We start from the raw sequence: 23059 nt of genomic DNA on the forward strand, positions 1-23059 counted from the left end.
ATGTCAGTACGTCACAAATATGTTTCAGGCGCATCCATGCTGTCTTTCAGGCAGAGAAGCTTTTTGTGCGCGAAAATTGAAGGACGTTTACGTTTAATACAAAATAAGACGTTCTTCAGCTTTGTGAGGTGGCCGACACATGTAATGACCATTCTGAAGTTGATTTCTGAGCTCCTTGTGAAGCTGTGAAGAACGTTTGTGCTCCCACCGAGATCAATTTTGTGAGCACTGCAACACTCGGGCCATTCTTGATAATCGCTGTTTTCCCCCATAATTTTCCAGATTCATGTTCACATGTGCGCATGGGTGTGGCTGCGTTGTCTATGGCTAGTAAAATATGTTAGCATGTCGAGCTAGCAAGGATACAGTTGCAGATTTACCGGTGACTGGAATTTGAAGGTGCAGTGCTTACATGTAGTGTTTATTGGTCTTAAGAGATGGAAACGGTCAAATGAGATGAAATAGCGATTTCGTTTGATAACTATCACACTTCCAAGTGCTAGACCTTCTGTGCATCACGGTTTAACAATAGCGCCCGATGCAAATTCCCCGAGCATTCGGCACTGACCTGCTGATCGATCTCCTCAGGAATTGACTCGTCGGCCAGGCCGATGAACGCTGCGGCTACCGAGGGGACGAGACTGATCACGGTCAGCGGCAGCGTCTCCAGGATAGTCAACATCACCATCAGCAGCAGCACGTACATGCAGTGGGATATCTGAGCGTACGGCGTCAGAGTGAGACCAGGGAGACATGCGTAATTTCTAGAAATGGAAACTCCGTATAGGACTGACACCGAAAGTTATTTTGGTTACTTCATAATTTGAGCGTGTTATTTCGACATCTTCAATTAATTATATTCAACGATAATGAGGAAGTTACTGATTATCAGCGAAACGTTATCGTGAGCCTTAGCGCAACACGTCGCAGTATTTGCGGACGCAAACAACCAAAAGGCGGTGCTAAAAAATGAGAAACACCCGAGACGAATGCGCGCCCAGTGTGTTTGTCCTATGTTGTCCCATGTATGATGGTGTCGTGCTACGATATTTCGCGTTGCACTACATTTCATCTCAGGAGTTTTGTGCAATGCGCCAAAAACTAACTGGTCGTACCACGTGTGAGACTCGAAACTTCGAACCACGTTTTCTGACTTATTGACGATCAACACTCCAGTTGAACGAACGGACCCCTTCTTTTCTTTAAATGGCTGGCGCACCTCAGAGATATCAGAAAATGCTGCGGTTCAATTAGCCACGTTGAGAAACTCTGGCGCAAAATCGGGACACACGTTTCAAAATTCATCTTAAAGAGCACATTGCTTAGAGAACGAGAAGAAACGGGGTTAACCGAGGGGCCCGATTTTCATTAGTCGTATTATAAGAAGCCAACCAACACTGACACCAACATAGGGGAAATTACTTGTGCTTAATAAAGGAAATAAAGAAAGGATAAATTACCCGCCGCGGTTGCTCAGTGGCTATGGTGTTAGGCTGCCGAGCACGAGGTCGCGGGATAGAATCCCGGCCACGGCGGCCGCATTTCGATGGGGGCGAAATGCGAAAACACCCGTGTACTTAGATTTAGGTGCACGTCAAAGAACCCCAGGTGGCCGAAATTTCCGGAGTCCTCCACTACGGCGTGCCTCATAATCAGTAAGTGGTTTTGGCACGTAAAACCCCATAATTTTTTTAAAGAAAGGATAAATTATTGGAAATGAAAGTGGATGAAGAAACAACTTGCCGCAGGTGGGGAACGATCCCACAACCTTCGCATTTCGCGTGCGATGCTCTGCCAATTGAGCTACGGCTGCGCCGTTTCCACATCCGCTTTCTTGGGTATTTATGTTTCCTAGTAGAACCCCAAGAGTGTTAGCAAGCGCCACCACTCCCAGACCTTGGCGGCGGATGTGGAACATCATTTCATTTCCATTAATTTATCATTTCTTTATTTCATTGATTAAGCACAAGTGATTTCCCCCATGTTGTCCTTGGTGCCAGTGTTTATTACTATGTGCTATTTTCCAGTGCGAATACGAATAATTAGTGCATAATATTCGATTCGTATTAGAGGGTTCGAATATTCCCCTTTCACTGTTCATTACGTATTCCCTGCCAGAGCAGCGGAGACCGTCTTTAGTGCCTCGCTGCGCGGCGCGCTGTGAGGTACGACGCGCGGATTGTGCCATATACGCCCGCTTTGCCGAAACGGCTGGCACAGAGTAGTTCGCGCCATAACAAACTTCAGCTGGCGCCGTTTCCATGATGTCCTGTTTTTATGGGCCGCCCAAACATATTCGAAAACACAAAATCGCGTTGCTAAATATAAGAGAAAGCTCGCGGACTCCTGCCGAAATACAATGGAAAGGAGAAGACATTTTTCTCGCTAACCACTGAATCATATTTGATGAGATTTATTACATCTGAAAGGAGAAGCCATTTTTCTCGGTAACCACCGCACCATATTTGATGATATTTGTTGCGTTTCAAAGAGGAAGGGAGTCTATTGCCTGCTTGTTGCGAATTTTCGATTTATGTCGTCAGTTTCGTAATAAAAACTGGCAAACTTGCAAGTTCTCCCAAATCAATAATATCAAGTTTACAAATCAACTCATCGCGATTCTGTAAATTGCACCTAATAGTACATCTAAAGCCACTCATATGTTTGTAGAACTTTCGGAAAACACTTGTAAATAATGTAACGAATTCATATAAGACATAAATTGACATATCAAATTCGTCCACTTTGGATGTGCTAATGGATGCAGTTTACAGGACTGCGATGTCTGTTCTTGATGCTGAGGTACGGATTCGCAAACTTCGTACTTGTATTTCTTTTTCAAGCTGAGTAAGACCTGAAAATTTTTTTGAGAAAATGCAGGCCCTAAGTCAAAATTCCGCTTTGAACAGTCACTAGAATTGAACTTTACTTCTCAAATGCAAGAAATTTCATTAAAATCGGTCCCGAGACTATTTTAGAAAAGCATTGATGCGTTTTACATCCACTTGAATAGGTGGCATCGGAGCTGCGCCCGTGCTAAAGCTTCCTCTTAACCTAAGCGCGAGGGCAGGGGTCCAGTTAGTATTATAATCAGCCGCGCCCAACGAATGCGTACCCTTTATTATGACGAAACATTTGGAATATTAAACAACGTAACTATTGTATCTCAAGAAATAGTCTGTATAATGTAAGGCTCTGTCTCTTAACTCACCAGAAAACAACTAAAACATCTAAGAAGTGTGACTGCTGAACTTAGTAGTGGAATCACGACTTATCCTCTATGTGTTGATGAAAACGACCTTGTAGAGTGTGCGAAGCCATTTTATTACCGTTACAACACTGACTTGTTTTTTTTTATCGGCATGTGTCGCATGTGTCACTTTTTGAAGTTTATCCATATCATTTTTAGGTTGTTTCTACATAAGCGTTACACTAGCACATGTTCCCTGACCTGAGAAAGAGCAGCACAAAGCTCATATTTTGAGGAAATTGGGGCTGATTTTCTGGTGACGTCTACCGCAAGTTTTATCTTTGTAGATTACTTACGTGGCTCTAAAAATTATTGTTCAGTACTCGCTTTCTCCCAATTTCGATACCTTACACAAGCCATTTAGTTGATTTCCTCCGATTTCCTCGGTAAACTATGTCAAGCATGGTGTTTGAATTTTGTTGAAATAGGAAGCATGCTCTGAGTGACAAGCGATAACCTGTGTAGGTACGCAAGAGGCTTTGTAGGAAATCACTTATTCAAGCGTTTCCGAGTGTCATGCTGCCGTTATTCGAAATGTTTCCTATTCTCCTAAAAGAGCTGCACGGGATAGAAACACATAATTCAGTGAAAGCAGAGAAAATTTTAAGTGTAATGGTTTGCTGCATTCATATTGTTATACTTTCTATTATGTGTGTGTACTCTGATGTCAGACTGTACAGGGGAGTCGAGGTCTTCATCAGGCATTCCAGCCTTTAGCGCCGGCTTCCTCTTTTGTAGGAAATAAAAAATAAACTTCACTTCACTTCATGTTCTTGCTTTAAATGGAAGTGTTTCAATCACTGCTGAACCCTCGTTTTTCTTCGATTGTCCTATGTCATGGAAGTGTTTTAAATCAGTGCTGAACCCTCGTTTTTCATTGATTGTCCTATGTCATGCAAGGTTCGTAGTTTCTTGCTCCGGTGTTATCAGTGAACTAAACAAGGCGTCTCGTTTATATTTGGCAAGAATTAAGGCAGAATTAGGGGCATGGTATCTGTAATGTGTAGGGCAAAGTTCCAAATTGGTGAACTAACTGTGGCTTGCACAATAGATTGCGCATGTACGTATAAGCGGTCCAAAGCGTTATTACTGTGTTTTACAAGCGGCGTAATACTTTGATTGCTGCCCTGGCCTAATTACAACTACAACCAAATTTTGCAAATATGCGGGCAACGCCACGCCCAGGTTGCATGGTTTACAGCTTTTGCAAAAAAAATATTATTAAGCAAGTGTTCGAAAGTGTCACGCTCTACTTCGCTTTCCTCCCCGCCCTTTCGCCATACCCTCCTCCGGGTTCCGCCTCATGGTTCCGTTGCACTCTCCTCTCGACTTTTCTCTTCGCGGCTCTTGGCTCTCGCCACTTTTCAGAGCGAAGCTTTCTTTGACACTTCCTTTCACTTTCCCACTGCTGCTGCTGCTGCGGCTGATGCTGCCTGTTACAGCGCATTGGTGGGCGGTTCAGAGCGCGTGTATACATGACAGGAGCAAGTCAGAGAGGAACGGCGACGTGCGAAACCCGTTTGGACCCCGTTGCGTCGAATGGACCCCACTGCGTCGAGCTAAAAATCATTGCAAAAACTGCGGCGATTCCTTTTCTACGAACGTACGAGTCCAGAGGAGATGTAGATTGAACTGCAGAGAGGATGGAGGAGGAGAGAGTTCTGATACAAGGGGAGGAGACGTGAGAAGGCAAGGAAACCCCACTACTATACGATAGTGGTTGCGGGGAAGCTGGATAAGTTAAAGGTACGGTATCGTACGCTCCTGCTTTTTCTGAAAAATAAACACCATGCAAATATGTCAAGCGGACAATTACGCAGGGCGTGCGGAAGCGCAGCCGCATTAATTAAAGCTCACCGCAGGGTCCATGCAGCACTAAAGAAGTGGTCGACCGTCACATCAACACTTCTGTGTCCGCCGCGGTACCTTTGTGGCTTTGGCATTGCTACAGGTCGCGCATTTGATCCCCATCGCAGCAGCCGCATTTTGATGGGGGCGAAATAAAAAATGCACGTGCAATTAGGCTTTGGGACGCGTGAAAGAGCATCACTGTGTCAAAATTATTCCGGAGTCCACCAGTACGACGTGCCTCATAATCCGATTGTAGTTTTAGCAGGTACAGCCGTATAATGTAATTCGAGTTGAATGCTTCTGCCACGACGCGTACTGCCATGTGAGGCAATGATAACGCTAAACCATCTCAGAGGTTATGAAATACGGTGCACAAGAACGCCTCAAGCAAACACCCCTCCCTGTGTGTTCCGTGTACTACGCAGGCAAACAGCAGTGGTGAACGTTTAACATCAACTGAACACACTCGTGTTAGCCTAAACGTTTCAGAAATTAAACTTTCGCCTCGAACATCACCGCTAATTACACCGATCAAAGCAACCAGCACAGAACGCTCCGCTTAAATCGATTCTCACAAAGCGTGAGATCGGCACAATTTTAACGCGACAGCGTTAGGGAGCTCATGTCGCAGAAAATCCGGTATCGTCGGTGTCGGCGGCGTTGGCCGTGAGTGATAAATCCTGGGAGGCACTTCATAAATAAAACACCACTTGCAAGATGGGCTGGGTGGGAATCGAACCAGGGTCTTCGGAGTGTGAGACGTAGACGCTACCACTCAGCCGGGAGTTCGATGGTTCGACGCGGTATAAAAGCGCCTTTAGTGAATGCGGTGGTGCCATAGAAACGTGCCGTAGAAAGTTTTTTCATCCCCCGCTGCGCGCCGCGTTCGCCCTAATCTTCGGCCGTGCTCGTTCGCTCAGTTACAAGTGAGCTCGCCGGGAAGAGGCACCTAAGAGCTGCCCTCTAAAGATGATTTCACCTATACTAGCAAATTACAATTACGCAACACTAAAAGCGCCATTATTACCACGAGAAGAGCCTTGGTAAGTCAATAAAGCGTGAAAACGACAGGCGGGTGGCAGCGCTAGCTGTCCTGAAGCTCCCGCACCTGCTGATCGTGACGTCATAGATTCTGACAGCGCCGGCACCGCCTAGATAAGTTATCGGTAGCAATCAACTGTACAGTATTCTGAACGAGAGAACAATTGAACTTTGCAATTTTTCAAGAACATGTACTGAGCCCAACGAGACCCACACACGAAACAAATATATTGAAATTCCTGACGTCACACTTACATAACCGGTACTATAGCTCGGTAGCGAAACTAAAAAAAAATTGACATTGAACTTCATCGTATATCGTTGTAATACATCTGTTATCATGAAATTAACCAAAATATACTATTGAAATAATACTTTATTAATAGAGCACTAAACTGACCTAATTGTTTTGCTATAGTATACCTCTAAAGATCTCTGGTCATCGACAACCCTGCAGAGTGATGAATAGGCAGCGCGCGCGGATTCAATAAAAGGCGTGTGCTCACCACGCCACCGAAGGCGAGAAGCGGCGTCAGGTATAAGGGCGCCGCGGCACCGATGACGGCTTTGATCTCGCCAGGAGACACGTAGGTCCGCTTTTGCACAATCCGCGAGGCCCCTTCTCTGCGATGTGAAACACCGGCACGAAAAGAAAGCATGACCATATATATATAAAAAAATTCCTTTGCTAAAACTGTTATCGGGAGTACAGGTCAGCCACTCATAACGTACGACATTAGCGCAGGTGGCCGGCCATTGGAGCAAATTACACGAAAATATTTGTGATTTGGGTGTAAAGAGCTCTTTGATGGTGCGTACACGCAGCGTAATCTTCATTCCTCGCCCAAGCACAAATTAAACCTTGCTCTCATTACAACACGACGTGGGTATCTTTTAATCGATGCGCACTTGTTCGGGTGCTTTCCGAAGCGTTACGTGCACCACCATCATTTTCTCCCTATAGGCTGCTTGGGCAACCCCGGTGGCTTAATGCCACGCACACGCCTCATCTTTCTTTTTTCCTTGCAAGGCGAGCATGTCGCTGTCCCACTTGTCGTTCTTTCGGAAGACCGCGCAGTGATAGCGGCGGGAGGGTATCCACAGGGGATGTGTTACCACCGTTTTTTGGACCTTTCCATTAGGTCAGCGCAACGACGACGACTCTGTTCAGAAAGCATACGCTTCTACTCTGACATACAGGAGCACTCTAGAAGTGCATCGCATTCGCTGAGCGCGTGCGAAGGAACTTCACTTACATCCTCATCTCGACGAGGGAGTCCTTGCGCAGCAAGGTTCGCAAAAAAGGGCGTCGTCCGTGCGAGATTCGAACAGCCGAAGACCACGAGCAGCTTCTTTCCTCGTCCTCTTCTTGCTCTTCTCGATGAAGGCGCGAGCAGTACGTACCTTAAGTTTCTTTTACCTTTACCTACGGGAAAGCGTTGAAAGGAGAAAACGTTTCTCATTCAAAAAGCGCGCACTGAAACTCACTCAGAGACGTTACGCATTTAAAAAGAGAATAATAATTTTAAATGATGGTTTTAAGCATATTCAGACCGTGGATAAGGACTAAGGTCGGTGTAGGAATAGCGTGGAATGAGCAAAAAAAAAAAAAACCCATCCGAGGAATTCGATTTTTTCCCCTCTTAGAACCATACGCAGGAAAGAGATAACGATGGTAAAGAAAGCGTAGCGTAAATAAGTGTTAGGTGTGTTTAATTGAAATATAGAAAATTTAGAATGAATATGAACGAAAAGCCAAATTTATGCAGGCAATTGCCAAAAACACATCTTCAGCACTACGCGTGAGGTGCTTTAGCAGTTAAGCTATCAAGGCGGCTGTCCTATTTTCCAATTTCTTGGACAATTACGTGACCCACTTCTGAGCCTTTGTGGTGCTTACTAATGATATAGCCTGGCATATGGAGAGAGTGGTGGCAAAGAAACCGAACACAGAAGAGTGCATAGCGCAGTCTGCTAATTGTGGGTGCGATACGTACTTGCCTGCGTGTCAACGCAAGCAGTGCAAGCCTTTGATTGAAGCAGGCAATGCTTTTAAACAACGTTCTTCGACCATTCTTACGACAAGGACTTCCTTGACGCTCTAAGTTAGCAAAGACACTAACGTCGTTAATGATAACACATTATATTTTTTAGTAACTTAGTAACGTTCTCATTGCCCTTTCTAAGCTGACGCTGATAACGCACTTACGCAAGTACCTTGCGGTAAGGTTAAGGGTCACGTTATTAGTAACTTTTCACGATTGTTAAGTTAGCTTTCGTAAAAAGTTGTATTGACAGTGCGCACCCAGCCTGCAATTGGCCATCCTTACCTGAAGTTATTTTGGTTATTTGGTTATTTGGTGGTCGCTGCAGCAACCGCATTTCGATGGGGTACGAAACGCAGAAACACCCGTGTACGGTGCATTGGGTGTGCATCGCGTTTGTATGTGCATTGTATTGCGAATAGCATTCTTTTTAAAATTCAGACGTCTTGAATCTATCTATCTATCTATCTATCTATCTATCTATCTATCTATCTATCTATCTATCTATCTATCTATCTATCTATCTATCTATCTATCTATCTATCTATCTATCTATCTATCTATCTATCTATCTATCTATCTATCTATCTATCTATCTATCTATCTATCTATCTATCTATCTATCTATCTATCTATCTATCTATCTATCTATCTATCTATCTATCTATCTATCTATCTATCTATCTATCTATCTATCTATCTATCTATCTATCTATCTATCTATCTATCTATCTATCTATCTATCTATCTATCTGTCTGTCTGTCTGTCTGTCTGTCTGTCTCTGTCTGTCTGTCTGTCTGTCTGTCTGTCTGTCTGTCTGTCTGTCTCTGTCTGTCTGTCTGTCTGTCTGTCTGTCTGTCTGTCTGTCTGTCTGTCTGTCTGTCTGTCTGTCTGTCTGTCTGTCTGTCTTACGCCAAACCATTAGCGTTTACCAGACTGGGCTGCTAGGTATGCGTTCCTAATCGATATACCGTCGTGGTCGTTCATCGTTGTCATTTCAGCTTCGTGATCTGACTCTCGTCATGCTGTCGTCGTCACGCTTTCTAAACCGACCAAATGGTTCAAATAGCTTGGTCACTACGTTTGTATTCGGGATCATAATGCCGTCGTGGTCGTCGCATCGCCAATTTAGCTTTGTCATCCGACTATGATCATGCGGGCGTCATCACGCCATCATCGCCTCACAGTCGCCGTCTACGTCACGCTGTCGTGTTATCATTGTCATCACTTCAGTGGCGCCATCAACTCATCCTCGACATACCTCCTTCGTGGTTCTGCCAAGCCAATTCGTTATTATGACATGGTTATCCTGCAATCATCGTCCTTCGCTCCCATGCTTCCATTATCCTCCTTTACGTCACGTTATGCCTCCATTACGTCACGGAGCTAACATGTACGGCTTGGAACAAACGTCGGTTTTTTTTTATTGCATGCATTCGGGAACTGGGCGTGACCTGCGTGTTTTTTCGTCGCCGATAGCTTGGCGGTTGCAGCAAGCGGCGACACGTCATTTTGTCAGGAAGTTAACCTATCCACGCACCCGCGTACGAATACAAGATGTCGCCAAGCAGGAAGTACCATCGCTTATACAGTGCGAGGCCTTCAAACGCATGCAACTTTTGAATAGTAGCAGATTTCAAAGCTAGTGACAAGATAAGTTGGCGCTCGGGGGAGGCTTCTGTCGGTGGTGCGGATGCTGCGAGCGCTCAGGCGTCATTACATGAAGACCTTGCATGCAAGATTACGTATTTGACGAATAATAGGTAGAAATAACGAAAAATGCACAAATGTTTTGACCTTAGCCAACAAATTTTGAGAGCAGACAAAAATAGGTAAAACCTGTAAAAAGGCGTTTATTACCTACCAACCGTGACAAAACCTCTTCCCGCTCCGGGTCTCAATGTCAACATACGAAGGACGTTGTCTATTTTCACGCTGACTTGAAGATGGAGACGCCGGAGTCTGTGAAACTGGTTATCCGCTGGAAGCCCTAAACGATGTTCATGCGTCACTCCTCAAAACTTCATAAATCCAATGCATGACAGCGTTGGTCACGCCAGCGTCTTCGAATTCCAGATCCTTGTCGCTGCAGAAGCATGCCTGCGAACGACCAAAAACGTTTTTACGCACAAACGTAAAAATAATAAATAAATGTTCATATCAAGTCGCTTGCCGTATCTCAGCAACATCAAAAGGAACGTGTGACTTGAGGGAACCTTCGCCTTTCCTGGCTCGGCCATTCGACAGGAAAGGTGAGATATCGTGATGGGCGAGTGGGCCTCTGCCAACAGGTTCAAGACGGGGATAGCTTGCTCACGCGGACGGCCGCGCGGATACACGATGGTTGGAATAATGACGATTTGTACTGACCTCCCCATACGAATTGTCGTGTGGCAACACGTAGTCCCCTAACCTGTCTTAGCGACTCACCAGTTGTCATATCGTGAGCCAGAAATTTTCCTTTCTCTGGTTAATCTCGCCATAAGCTTTAGCACTTCAGAGCCGACTTTCTGATAAGCAGACGTTTCATAGCGCAAGTACTATTAGCGCTATTATGCCCCACATGGGTGACCTCAGCCGGGTATTTGAGGACATAAGAATATCCCAATGGTTTATTATTTCAAGCCGTATTATTGCTGTGCGCTGCCTGCAGCTGCGTCCCAACTCCATGGTGTCGCATGACAATGCCTTACCAGCTAAGACAGCTGCGATGAGGAGCACATTGTAAAATACAATTAATCTCTCACTATCTAGATAGCTTTATGCTAAGCTGTAGGACAAGAAAACTTTCGTTTTGTATTTTAAAAATTCCCGACAATCGCTTGGCGTGGGACTACCTTCTCGGTGACCTGGTTGATTACGGAGTGAGAAGCAAGATCAGCAGTGGACCGTTTATAGGTCAAATCATACTAAAGGTATGTTGTCTTAAAGCACCTGACCACTGTATTGGTATTGAACGCACTTCTGTACATATTGCGTCCGAGTTCCAGAGCCGTCCTGCATACACTAACCAAAACGAAAAGTAATAAAACACATTCAAGGTGTAAAGGCTATCGCTATGCCTGATGCCGATAGATTGTCCTGACGCTGACCAATAACACTACACCTGATGATGATCCAAAACCTTTTGCATTCTAGAAAACTGACGGATTTTAACATGTCTCCCACACGTTATAGTCCTTTACTAAAGAGAAAGTTAATGAGCTTATCGCTCTGTCAAACATCGGAATGTCTTGCCTGCCTGTGGAGCTTCCTCAGCGCCAAAATATGCTATTGCGACCTTCATAACAGTGCTGTATAGCTCCCAATCTTAGATTGCGACAAGGACGTAAAGTGAAAGACAGACACGTGTTAAAGTCGTTGAAACAACTTTAAGATAATATGGGAATGGGGGCGCACACTACGTATTTAAAAGAAGTGTTTTTACCCCGTGAATTACTGGTCTAAACGGTTTTGCTGGCTGTCCAATAAACCTATGCTCACGACGTATGCTGCCATAAAAAGAAAGTTAACACCCGCAGAACACCCAGAAGACTTTTTAGGCCGCTAATTTGTGCAAGAAGTCCGGCCATGTTTCTGTTTTCGTGCAATACAAAGGTGAAGCAAGAAAGTTGCTTTCTGATAGCATGAGGCGTAATATTACACACTTTGGGAGGGCTTTATTCAAATAATGAGCCCGATAGCGTATTGTGACCACTTGTCGTAGTTGCACACCTACTTCAAGGGCCTCATCGTGGGTGTGATTGCTTGATGCTGCAGTGGCTGGATGTTCCCATTGGGGTGACGAGGGCATAAACGTTTGCGAACTTTGATTTGCATAAGCAATAAACGTCCTCCTGTAGTCGGAAATAACACAATGTTCTCCCCCTTTTTCGTGCCACCCAGCCAACTATGAAGGCTTTAAGCATTAATCAAAACGAACTAATAATTAGGAAATTTAACAACTATCCTGTTCATGCGTAATGGCCTTGGCATGCTACTGTGCTTCAGAGAATCAATGTATTTAAGATAATTTCGGTGCAGTGTAGATGATAACTCTTATCATACCTCAAGAATCACTTGGACAATGACACAAAACCAGCCTGGACGGCTAGAATACAATCTTTTCCGCAAGCATATAGCCTTGATTTATCGAGCGGAAAATCGCATGAGATATTGTTATTGTATATTAAGCTGTTATTTGCTGTTGGGTTAGAAGGGCTCGTATATATATATTTTTTGTGTGCGTACTTGTTTACGTGCGTGAAGAAACACAAGAGAGTCTAAAATTAGGTGGGCTATTTTAAAAAGAAGTTAGCTTTCTTACCATCATTTTCTTGAAGATCCATATTCCCTCAGTGTCTGTTACTGAATAAAATCCAGGCTGTAAAAAAAGAAGGCAATTCTTCCTTTAGTGACAGAATTAACATTTTTTAGGTGATGGAGTAGTGCACAACCTTGGACTAGTCAGTGATGCACGGCTTCAGAAGTGCGAGCCAGCTAAGCAAGAGAAGAGCACACAAGCGCGGTGTCGTCTCCCTGCCTGTCTTTCCTAATCTTGCAGCTCTGTCTCGAAATTCAGAAGCTTTGTTGGGCGATACCGGACAGAGATGACTTTAGTTACTGTGGCGCTGTCAGCAAAAGTTGTTCGGTAAAGCAAAACTGCTTCCTGGATTGCCGAAATCGTAGAGCAGAACAGTCCCACGTTTCTCTAAGCCGTTGAGAAAAGTTCTTCGAGGTCGTAACGACATTTGTGCAGTCGTGACACGGTGACATATACCAGAATTGCAGCTCTATTGTCTAGAGTGTTTGAAAATGTGGTAAGCAGAAGCTTGTCCAACTCTTGTTTCAATCTGGTACTCCGGGTTGCTTTTGTCCTCCCGAATAAGTTTGGGCAGTGGTTGGATATTCACAAACTTGGGGGTAGTTTGAAACGATGCCACCAGGTTCGCCATGAACGCAGCCACCCCCCCTCTCCTTATTTTAGGATCATCGTAATTCGACTACTTGGGTAACGAAAGCACGGCTGGTTACGCTAAAGCGATCTGCTCCTGGAGGAACGCCGACCTAAGTAGGACGCGTTTTTTTTTTTTGCTGTAAGATAAACTCAAGTTCACAAACAGGCCCGGGCAACCGCATCGTTAAGTGACAGCAGCATTGCGCATTTCTTTTTTCTTCGATGTTTTTTCGGCGCGATGCGACAGCTGAAATTCATCCATCGACGCCACATCGATCGATAACAGGGTTTTTATGCAGGTGGAATCCTATATTCCACACAGCTGTCGGTTAGCCGCTAAGCAACGCAACCTGGTTATTGTTACAGCGTGCACGGCTCGCTAGAAACTTCATAAAGCTGCACTGACCGCACACTGGTACTACGTCGGAAACATACTCATTGTAGTGGGCAGCAAAGCGTTTCCATTTTCCAACCGTAGGCTCCGCACTTCTCATGGCCACCATCCGAGTTTCTCGTATTGGTGGGACCAATTTGAAGAGAAAGGCTGTATGCCGTCATTTTTAATCCGGATATCCTACATCTCTTGTGATAAAATTAGTCCTTCCTAGCTTTATTTGGAAAACCAATGAGCGCTGGCATATAGTGGAGGACTAAAAATGAAGCACTCTCGTTTGGAAACAAGTAGACGAGGCTGGTAAATGACATTGAAATTTTTCACTAACCTACACGCAAGGAAAAAAAGTACGCTAAACTTACATAGTGCTGCAGGAAGTTCCTCAGCATGCATTCACCAGCAATACCTCTTCTTGTTTTTCTCTGCATTTTGAAAAGATGTCACAGTGATGATTCAGTTACTGGTACTGTTAGCATGGCTACTCGGACAAGATCGCCAACATAAGCAAATTAAGAGCAAGAATTTGCTGAACTCAATGACAGAAGTTGGCAAACGAGTTCGGTAGAAACTCGCAAGGTGGAGAAAGTTTCATGAAAGAATAATGGGTATCTACCCGATAGTTGCACCTTCGAGCTACTATCGGGTAGATATTATATGGGATGATGAATTATATGTGCAAGGATGGAGCTCTACTATAGGAATGAAAGGAAGCATTCACCATCTTCTTACCTACTCCACGCGAGGTGCCCGCAGTAGTTAATCAGAACCTATTGTCTCTGACCTCCTTTTTGGGTAACAATATAGAATATATAATCCTTAACAGGCTCGGACTGTGCCTGGAAAAAGTCCACCACCTATCACACAATTCGCTAGGCTATTGAAACGATCTATCTACTTAGTATGTGCTGCTACGACTGCACGAGGACTATCATAAGAAGCCAACAAATACTGACGCGAAGGACAACATAGGGGAAATTACTTGTGCTTAATAAATGAAATAAAGAAACGATAAATCAATGGGAATGAAAGTGGATGAAAAAACGACAACTTGCCGCAGGTGGGGAACGATCCCACAACCTTCGCACTTCGCGTGCGATGCTCTACCAACTGAGCTACCGCGACGCCGTTAGTGGTTGCGGTCGTTTTTTCATCCACCTTCATTTCCATCAATTTATCGTTGCTTCATTTCATTTATTAGGCACAAGTAATTTCCCCTATGTTGTCCTTGGTGTCAGTGTTTGTTGGCTTCTTGTGATGTGACTAATAAAAACGGGTCCCTTGGTTAACCTACTTTCTTCTCGCAACTGCACGAGGACGAAAGATCAGAGCGGAGCACATGTAAAGGCCATCCTGGCCATTGATCGTCGAGGAAGCCTTTGCGTGTCTCATGATGCCAAGCTGGAAATACTATCCACACAACGCTTGCGGGAACAAAATCTAACGCTGTGTGTACGACTACCTTCAAGGGCGTCCCTTGACATTCGTAGTTAGACAGCGAACCTCCTACAATGATCAGCATGCATAGCGGGCATGCCACAGAGCTCCGTGCTTTCATTGACGTTATTGAACCAAGCGATGTGACGCATGCCCAGAGCCCTGCAGCTAATCACAAATGTCAAGTATATGATTGACGCAGATGACGTTTACCATGTCAATTAAGAAAAAAAAAAGAACGCCCACGCACCCCGTGAAGATGGGAAACGAGCGAAGCTGAAATGGGCGGCCTCGGCGTTTATAGTTGGGTTAATTCCGATGGTTCATTAAACTCTTTCTCCATTATTATTACGTATTTGTTTCTTAATGAGGCTACGCACACCTCTGGCATGGGTTCATCACAGTGCTTATTTCAAATGCCACGCATTTGGCTTCGCATGATCACCATCATGGAGGGGTGCAATGAGCGGCTGATTGTGTTAATCCAGCGTGTTCACCAAAGTCTCTCTTAATTATTTTTCGCATTGCGTTTCGCCATGCATTAATCACAGTGTTTATGACTAAGTTATGCACTATTGTTATCAAGTGACACACGGGGGCCGCACATTTCAATTAATTGAAGAGCGTGACAAATTTTTGAACTCCGGTTCCTCGGCCTGACGTCGCCGTTGGCGTACTAGCTCGGCCGCGGCGTCGATACGTTGCCGCTTTAGCTCCGCTTCGCGAACTAACTCGGCCGCTCGAGCCGCGGGATCGGCCGGACATTGCCGCATGCGCTCCGCATCGCGGGCCCGATGTTCTGCCGAGGCGTTGGCGCTATGCCGACGAAACCTATCCTGTTCCTGCTCTCGGCGCTGGTGCTGGTTCGTAGGCCAGCTGCTCGTCGGGATAACGCACGAAGTGCGGCCGTCTTATTGCGAAGCCGAAGAGACTCCCCCGCGCGCGCGCTGCTGCGAGAGAGACACAACGTGCCTATCGGCGAAGCCAATGGCGCGCCGCACCATCCGCTGGAGGGATTCCGTGGTCGGACCGTGAGCGTTTCGCCTTGGCACATACAGCTTCGATGTAGAAGCTCTCCAGGGCATATTCAGAACGCGGTACAACAGGACATAGACGCAATACACGCAGCAGCGCATTCCATGAGCATACCGTCCTCTTCGGAAAGTCTCAATTACTTCTTGCACACAAAAGATGAGGAAGCCACCCATGTAACCATCCATAATGAAGTAAGGTACGTCTCCCAACCGCGCGACATGAGTGCTAGGGCTTTGTGTTAAACCTGACGGTGAAGCAACCGAAACTCAACATTTCTTAAACAAACTACACAAATGCTTCACAATGAAACGCTTGCCCAATGCATAAATGAGGTTGTATAAGGCTTATAAGGGTCATTTAAGGGACATGTAAAGGTCTCAGAACGCAGTTCTGATGTTCAGGCTCAGATTTCACGTTGCCTGCGTCAACCTGAAACGATGCCAGAAATCAGCTGGGCACTCACGCGCAAGGGCATCAGTTACCCGGGGGTGCCTATCAACGCAAGCACGTGTATGTTCGCACAAAACAAGGCACCAACTCGGCATTAGAGGAGCTCGTCAGTGTACACCGAAGGCAACACGAGATCAGACTCTTATAAGCGCACCTGGGCAGAAAAATCTTGGACTCACTGCATTTCGTATTCATGGCAACACCGCCATTGGAACTATACACCAGACCACGAAAAACAGCAGCACTTCTAAACACTATGCCAATTCCCAGTCACCTGAACCCACAGAAACGTGCCGCATGTCTAGGCAAAGGGTGCAAAACTACCAGAAAAACATTGAATGAAACGGATTCATAGCGCACTTTACACCGGTGCCAGCGCCAATGATAGGGCCTCATCAAAAGTGGTTGTAGACAGCAACAGCACCATTCCCTATGCAAAGCGCCATGCCACCGATGGAAACCCACTGGGCCGGACTCACAAAAATTATTATAGCCATTGAACAGAAGCCTAAACGAGTTAGCCACGCAATTATATTTACGCATTTCAAACGCGCGTACAAGATACTGCAAGCAGGGCAAATTCTGAAGAATCTTACTACGGGCGCCGCCCAATACCTTCAGACACCAACATACATCATCTGAATGCCTGGCCACGGGGAAATGTAAGGGAATGAATAAGCTCACCAGCTCCCCAGCGATATACTTGCCGAAACGTGACAACTTTGCAACTTACGCGACACTTCTTACGCATTTGCCAAAAGCACAGAAATATTTTTCGGAATTTCAGCACCAAATTAAACCGAAGACAGGGTTCAGTCATGCGGCAAGAGTAGGCAAACTGCTAACCAACACCGGCTCGTCTCCATGTGCTATGGGGCCTTACAAGTGAACCCCAAGTACAATGCGCAAAGTGCGGAGGATATGCTAACATGCTGCACATACTTTGAGACTGCAGTACGCCACCTGAACCCCTTCCACCAAGCTGCCAGGAGGCTCTGCCCGCAAAATTCCAGGTGGCTCATTCAAGCCACCACACCGTTAGGTCAAGAGTACCTGCCGGTCTTCATTTGAGTCGGCTTTGACGAAATGTGTGAGCGAGGCTCTGGACTTAGTGCCAATGAAAGCCCAACCACTTTATTGAATAGTTTTTTCTTTCTCCGCCCTGCTTGCCGAACCTGGCGTCTCGGGGCTATTGAACCGCCGTTAAACACAAACCCCGTTCACAAACACACGAACACGTCAATATGATTATATACATCTTTCTCAACTCAACTATATACCTTTCTGGCGGTACTGCCTCTGGCAGTAGACCGTGATCACTTGGGGGCCAGAGAAACCTTACCGTACGTGTGAGTTCTCATTTCTTGTTTTGAAGCCACAGTTCGACAACGGATTTACTGGGGTTTCAAGAAAACACGCCAATTATCCTTCATGAGAAAGCGCTGAATGAAAGTCAGGAAAAAGAAAGAGGAAGAGACATGAAAGCCACAGAAAGCCAGGAGGGCTATCGAATGTAAGTAGTTCCACAGAACTAGTTAACACTGCCACGGAAAGCGCCAGCTAGAGGGCTTTCGAAGAGAGCATGGAGCGCTGTATCCGCACTAATCGTGCCGGCTATATGATGGTCCGCTAGTTACGGACTACTTGCGAACCTGCTGGTTATTAATCGTCTTGTCCTTGCAAGACTCATGGCCTCGGCGTCCACAATAAGCTAGTATGGTTTGGTGTGCAGCAAAAAGAAATCACAGAACTGTACAATTGAAATACACATGTCTTGTGAGCCTCCGCGATTTCACCTTTGGCTGCCGACTCGACACGTTCACCACCCCTTCTCTTCATTCTAAGTAAACCGGCCCGGATGCACCTACTCTAGATGTCTCATTACTTAAGATACATATGATTTGTTGAGGCTTCGCAGCTACCCTAATCTATGAAGTGCCACAGTGCACACTGCATTGACCAATAACACACCTTCAGATACCTGTGATTCCTACGAAGTCGCGCGTCCCTTTAGCTTGCTTCAAGCAAATCGCGTTGGTACATTTGACTTGCGCTACACTATTGTTCTCTGCAGATAGACAAATACGGATCCGTGGCTTCATGAGCCTCGACTGCGGCTGCTGTGATCGCTCAGCTGTCCAACTGCTGCCGCTACAAATTGGATTGAAAGTCGTCCTCAGCAACTGCAGAACTTCTTGCGATACGAAAGGCTGTCTGCTTTGTGGCGTGCCTGACAACGCCAAAATGGGTGACAATTTCTTGTGCAAAATCGGCCCTTCAAACAATTGATCCTTTCTCGAGAAGAGGCTAGCATTATGTGCTAGCTTTAAACCTCGTGCAGGTATTAGAACTTGCGCAGAGGCACTGTCATTCAGCTACATTCCAACGTGTGTCTTAACACTGTGTCTTGGCTAACAAGGAGCTAGCTGATGCGGAAGCAAGAATTGCTTCCGCATCAGTCGACGTGAACATACCATACTCGCGAAGTAGTCTTTTTGTTGGCTTCGTTCATGCGATATTCCGCCGTGGTTACTCAGTTGCTGTTGAGCACGAGGTCGCAGGATCGAATCCCAGCCACGGCGGCCGCATTTCGATGGGGGCGAAGACACCCGTGTACTTATATTTAGGTGCACATTAAAGAACCCCAGGTGGTCGAAATTTCCGGAGTCCTCCACTACGGCATGCCTCATAATCAGAAAGTGGTTTTGGCACGTAAAACCCCATAATTATAGCGATATTGCACAGCCGATTAATGGGCTTAGCTCGCTCATCGATACCTACAAGATCTCTTTTGGACTATTTGAAGAGCAGTGGACTAGACTTGAGACTTTAATTAAGGAACTGTACGCTTAGACATTGTATACATGCATCCCTTCTTGTTCTCATCATCATGTTTCATCGCTCTTTTCTGTTCTCTTTCCTTTTCCACCTGTGCACATTAGTAGGACGAGAAAAGTAGCTTCTAGGCCTATGCCTTAATAAATTCTCACTCTCTCTCTAGTTTTGTTGAGAAATCAAAAGCACTGTCAGAACAACACCACTTTACCTAGTTATATTACAACACAACGTCAGCAAGCTTATTTTATTCTTATGTTGTCCATTCGGCTATCTCGAATACTTTGTGCGATTTTTGCTGACTCTTAACTGCCCTGCAACGGTTGTGCCTTGTTAAGAACGGCCAGCTGAAGTGCAAGTTTCGCCAGCCAGTTGCGAAAGCGGCGGCAACTTTTTCTTGGAACGCCACCGTTACGCTCTAGCCTCGTCGCCGTTGTGACTAAATGCGATCGGTGGAACAACTATTGTTACTGAGCCCACCACCGCCGCCCTGGTCTGCCGCGAGCGGGGGAGTGCTCGCGGGAACGTAGTTCGAGGCTCCTTCCCACGCGCCGTTCAAGAGGCAACACAATGGGCATCTGGCGGCGCGCTGCGGGGGTCAGCTCGGGGAATAAAAGGCGCCTTTCCTGACATAAGCCCTGAGTTCTACGAAGTCCATATGACGTCAGCTCCGGACCGCGAACCTCGCGCAAAGAAGTGTGTGTGTGAATGTGTGTGCGTAAGCCGTCCTGCAGAGAGGCGACTTGTTTACGATGACTGGACGACCGTTTCCCTCACCTTGGGATTGAGGGAGGACCGAGTGTTTATAAACCGCTGTTGTGCGGCTGCTCAGAACACTTTCTCAAGCAGTCATGTTAGACTGATGTACTTTCTCTCGCAGACATGCTAGATTGATGAACTCCATGTAGTTACTGTAAATAAACCCATATTCCTCATTCTCGATGAGAAGCAGTCCTTCCCTTCGTCAACGTCCTCAGCGTGGATAAGTTGGACGACGGCATGGGCCAGCTACCTTCTAATGCATGCCCGACTCCAATCTTGAAAACTGATTACTAGCGATGGGACTGACCCCCCAATCCTCACACCTGCTGCTGTTGAAATTAACGACACCAACTAATATTTGGAGTAAAAAAATTGGCGTTTAATGTAGCGTGCTTCATCCGATAAAATTTGTAAAGGGTCCAGAGATATTTTCACGGTAGTAAAGTGGACGCAAATGGTTGACAGTTTCGGGCTGCGCCGACGCGTATGGATGTCTTTTGCCTCTTTCAGCGTCTTGTGTGGCAGCGCATCTTCTTATACGAGCCTTGACGCGACCACTGCGCCGGCGACATACTAATTTGCAAAATAGTTTGCACTCTTACATCTTTTATGTCCAGTATTCCATCGTAGCACTGGTCGTGAAACTCGCAAACGGCTTGTACTATCTGTTCAGGAGAGAAATACAAGTGGTAGTAACTATTTTGCTTAATCGAAAGTTAGTACATGAAGGCTAAATAAAAGGTACAGTGCTTAAGGCATCGCACGACAAAGAAAAATGAAACACTTTGGACAGTCTTGGTCCTAGCTCAAGGTTTCTTTCGGACTTGTACGTATATGAAGTGATCTACTAAAACATAATAGTTTCAATATTTTTTTCCGAGTATTTTGGCTATAAACAAATCTTTTAGAAATCAGTAATCAGTATTGGAACTTGGTTACTTTCCGGTGGCATTTGGAACTCTATCTTAACATACTTTAAAAAGTTATTCTATCAGAGTGAACTGGTTTCACGTGGAGAAATGCGTTGCCTGTGTCAAAGGCCTACTAAAACAAAATTTTCGACACCGTAAAAATCTCAATTTCAGATAATCTGGGCACACAGCAATTTTTGTGCAAAATTATGCATTTCAACTACAAGGGGATGCTTCACAACACGGTCCCAAAAAGTGATGTTTTCCATAGCGAACATAAAAGAACGCCGCCATAAGCACTCTTGGGAAGTGACGTATGGCGCGTGTATATATATATATATATATATATATATATATATGAAACATTTATTTCAACCATCGAGGTCGTTGCAATTCAGGTCGAGTGGATGGTGTCCTCGTTCTAGGACTCCTCTGGACATGGCTGCTCGCTCAACTTGCTGGACGAGCGCGTCGTTGCCGGCTAGGGTGTCGCCAGTGAGCTGTACCTCCCACCGCTCAAATGACGCGCTCGGCGTCTTGTTGATCTTTATATATATATATATATATATATATATATATATATATATATATATATATATATATATATATATATATATATATATATATATATATATATATATATCGTATTTTGCAAATTGGCGGTATGCCTAAAGCCTGCTTCACCTCCACCGTGGGTCGGCCCTGTAGTGCAATATGTTCGGGATCGGGCCACGATTTTTGATCTACTGACGTCGATTCACCGGAAACTAGCCATATACAACTTCGCTGTAAAAAAAAAAAGAAAAGAAGAAAGTAAGAAAGACAGCGCTCATTCTTAAGTATACCGCGGTGTGCAATACACAAAAGTGGAATTTTTTCTGTTGGATACCAGACCAGAATTTGCGCTCTCTTGGTGTCGTGTTTCATTTGCTTATCTCCGTATAGGGACAACCGAGTGAAACTTGCATGGGAAGGCTGGTACTGCACATAACTAGTGGAAATTTACCGAGGAAGAAGCAAAGATGCTCTCTCTCTCCAGGGCTGTTCACAATTTATGGGGAGGATATAGAAAACGACAGGTAAACAGTAAATCACGTCATGATTTATCTTCCTTCAGTAGTGGGCAGAGGTGCAACAGTGGGCCTTTCAGTTAATACATGCTGATGACATAGTGCTACTAGCGGACAATTCAATGCATATACAGGGGCTTGCGAATACGTGTGGCAACGAAGTGAAATATGTAGGCCTTACTTTTAGCTCAGAGAAAACGGGAATTAATATCTTTATTTAAGACACGAGTAATGTCGTGCTGTCAATTCAACAGCAAGTAAAACTTGCAGTCCAGCAATATAATTACCATGCCGTGTACATGAACGAAGGACATACCTACGGATACATTAACTAAAATATAAGGTTTATCTGAAGCAGAAGTAAGGCCCACATAGGGAGGCGATAATAGCAGATTGGACAATAAAACTGACATTCTTATCGCTTCACCGTTGACCCTGAAACCGACACTGCGCTACGTCTTGTTTTTCAGGCTCCTCTGTGCTAGGTGACCGTTTATTTCTATTTTGTTCTAAATGAACAACGTCAATAAGCTCAGCCACTTATCTCCTCTTGGACATCTGCTCATGTGGGTCGTTTATTACTGCGGAATGTCTGTCGCTGTCAAAAGGAAAGGCGCTTTGGCTATTAGGAAAGCGGCTGTGGGTAATCAAGGGTTAGAGATAAGCACTCACCTTTGTGAGAAAGCTGGCGTTTAGCCTGTAAGAGATGATGACATCTGCCGCGCACTCTACCAGAACTTTGGACGTCGGCCTCAGCACCTTCAGCATCATCGACATCGCTGCACAAGAGCATGCCTCACATTGTTCATTTATATATAGCGTAAAGTTATATAATATAGCTTACGCAGCGCGAGATTAAAGCACCAATGTTAAAGCCACTTGCGAAATTAAAAACAAACCAGTTCAATGAATATTGTAAGGCCATCTTCACTATGTTACTGAAGCGCCAGTGTGATGGTGGCGGTGGCGATGGTGTGGAATGTGTGTTATCAATTGAATGCATGGTGGCCGAAAGTGTGGTCATGATGTTAACATGTCTGTTCA

The 23059-nt window shown here is 45.3% G+C and overlaps 2 protein-coding genes across 3 annotated transcripts in view; both read right to left on the reverse strand.

Moving 5' to 3' along the window:
• The window catches only part of LOC135914878 (uncharacterized), a 40474-nt gene extending 32941 nt beyond the window's left edge, over positions 1-7533 (reverse strand). Inside the window, exons 1-3 of one of the 2 annotated variants that reach the window (XM_065447796.2) lie at positions 7399-7532; positions 6649-6766; positions 569-718 (exon numbers count right to left, since the gene is read on the reverse strand). In XM_065447796.2, the coding sequence (XP_065303868.1) occupies positions 569-718; positions 6649-6766; positions 7399-7406 (276 nt within the window). In that variant the 5' untranslated portion in view covers positions 7407-7532. Of the gene's footprint in view, positions 1-568; positions 719-6648; positions 6767-7398 lie in introns of both variants that reach the window. The other variant, XM_065447797.2, reaches the window with a different exon arrangement.
• Positions 7534-10021: 2488 nt separating this feature from the next.
• On the reverse strand, positions 10022-22801 carry LOC135914877 (uncharacterized). Its single transcript, XM_065447794.1, has 5 exons — positions 22688-22801; positions 20637-20699; positions 13881-13940; positions 12495-12551; positions 10022-10288 (listed from the first exon to the last, which is right to left on the reverse strand). Exons 1-5 carry the CDS (start codon positions 22790-22792, stop codon positions 10190-10192), a joined length of 384 nt encoding a protein of 127 aa, XP_065303866.1. The 5' UTR covers positions 22793-22801; the 3' UTR covers positions 10022-10189.
• Between the last annotated feature and the right edge of the window lie 258 nt (positions 22802-23059).

Source organism: Dermacentor albipictus, chromosome 2 (genome assembly GCF_038994185.2).
Source record: "Dermacentor albipictus isolate Rhodes 1998 colony chromosome 2, USDA_Dalb.pri_finalv2, whole genome shotgun sequence".
Taxonomy (NCBI): domain Eukaryota; kingdom Metazoa; phylum Arthropoda; class Arachnida; order Ixodida; family Ixodidae; genus Dermacentor; species Dermacentor albipictus.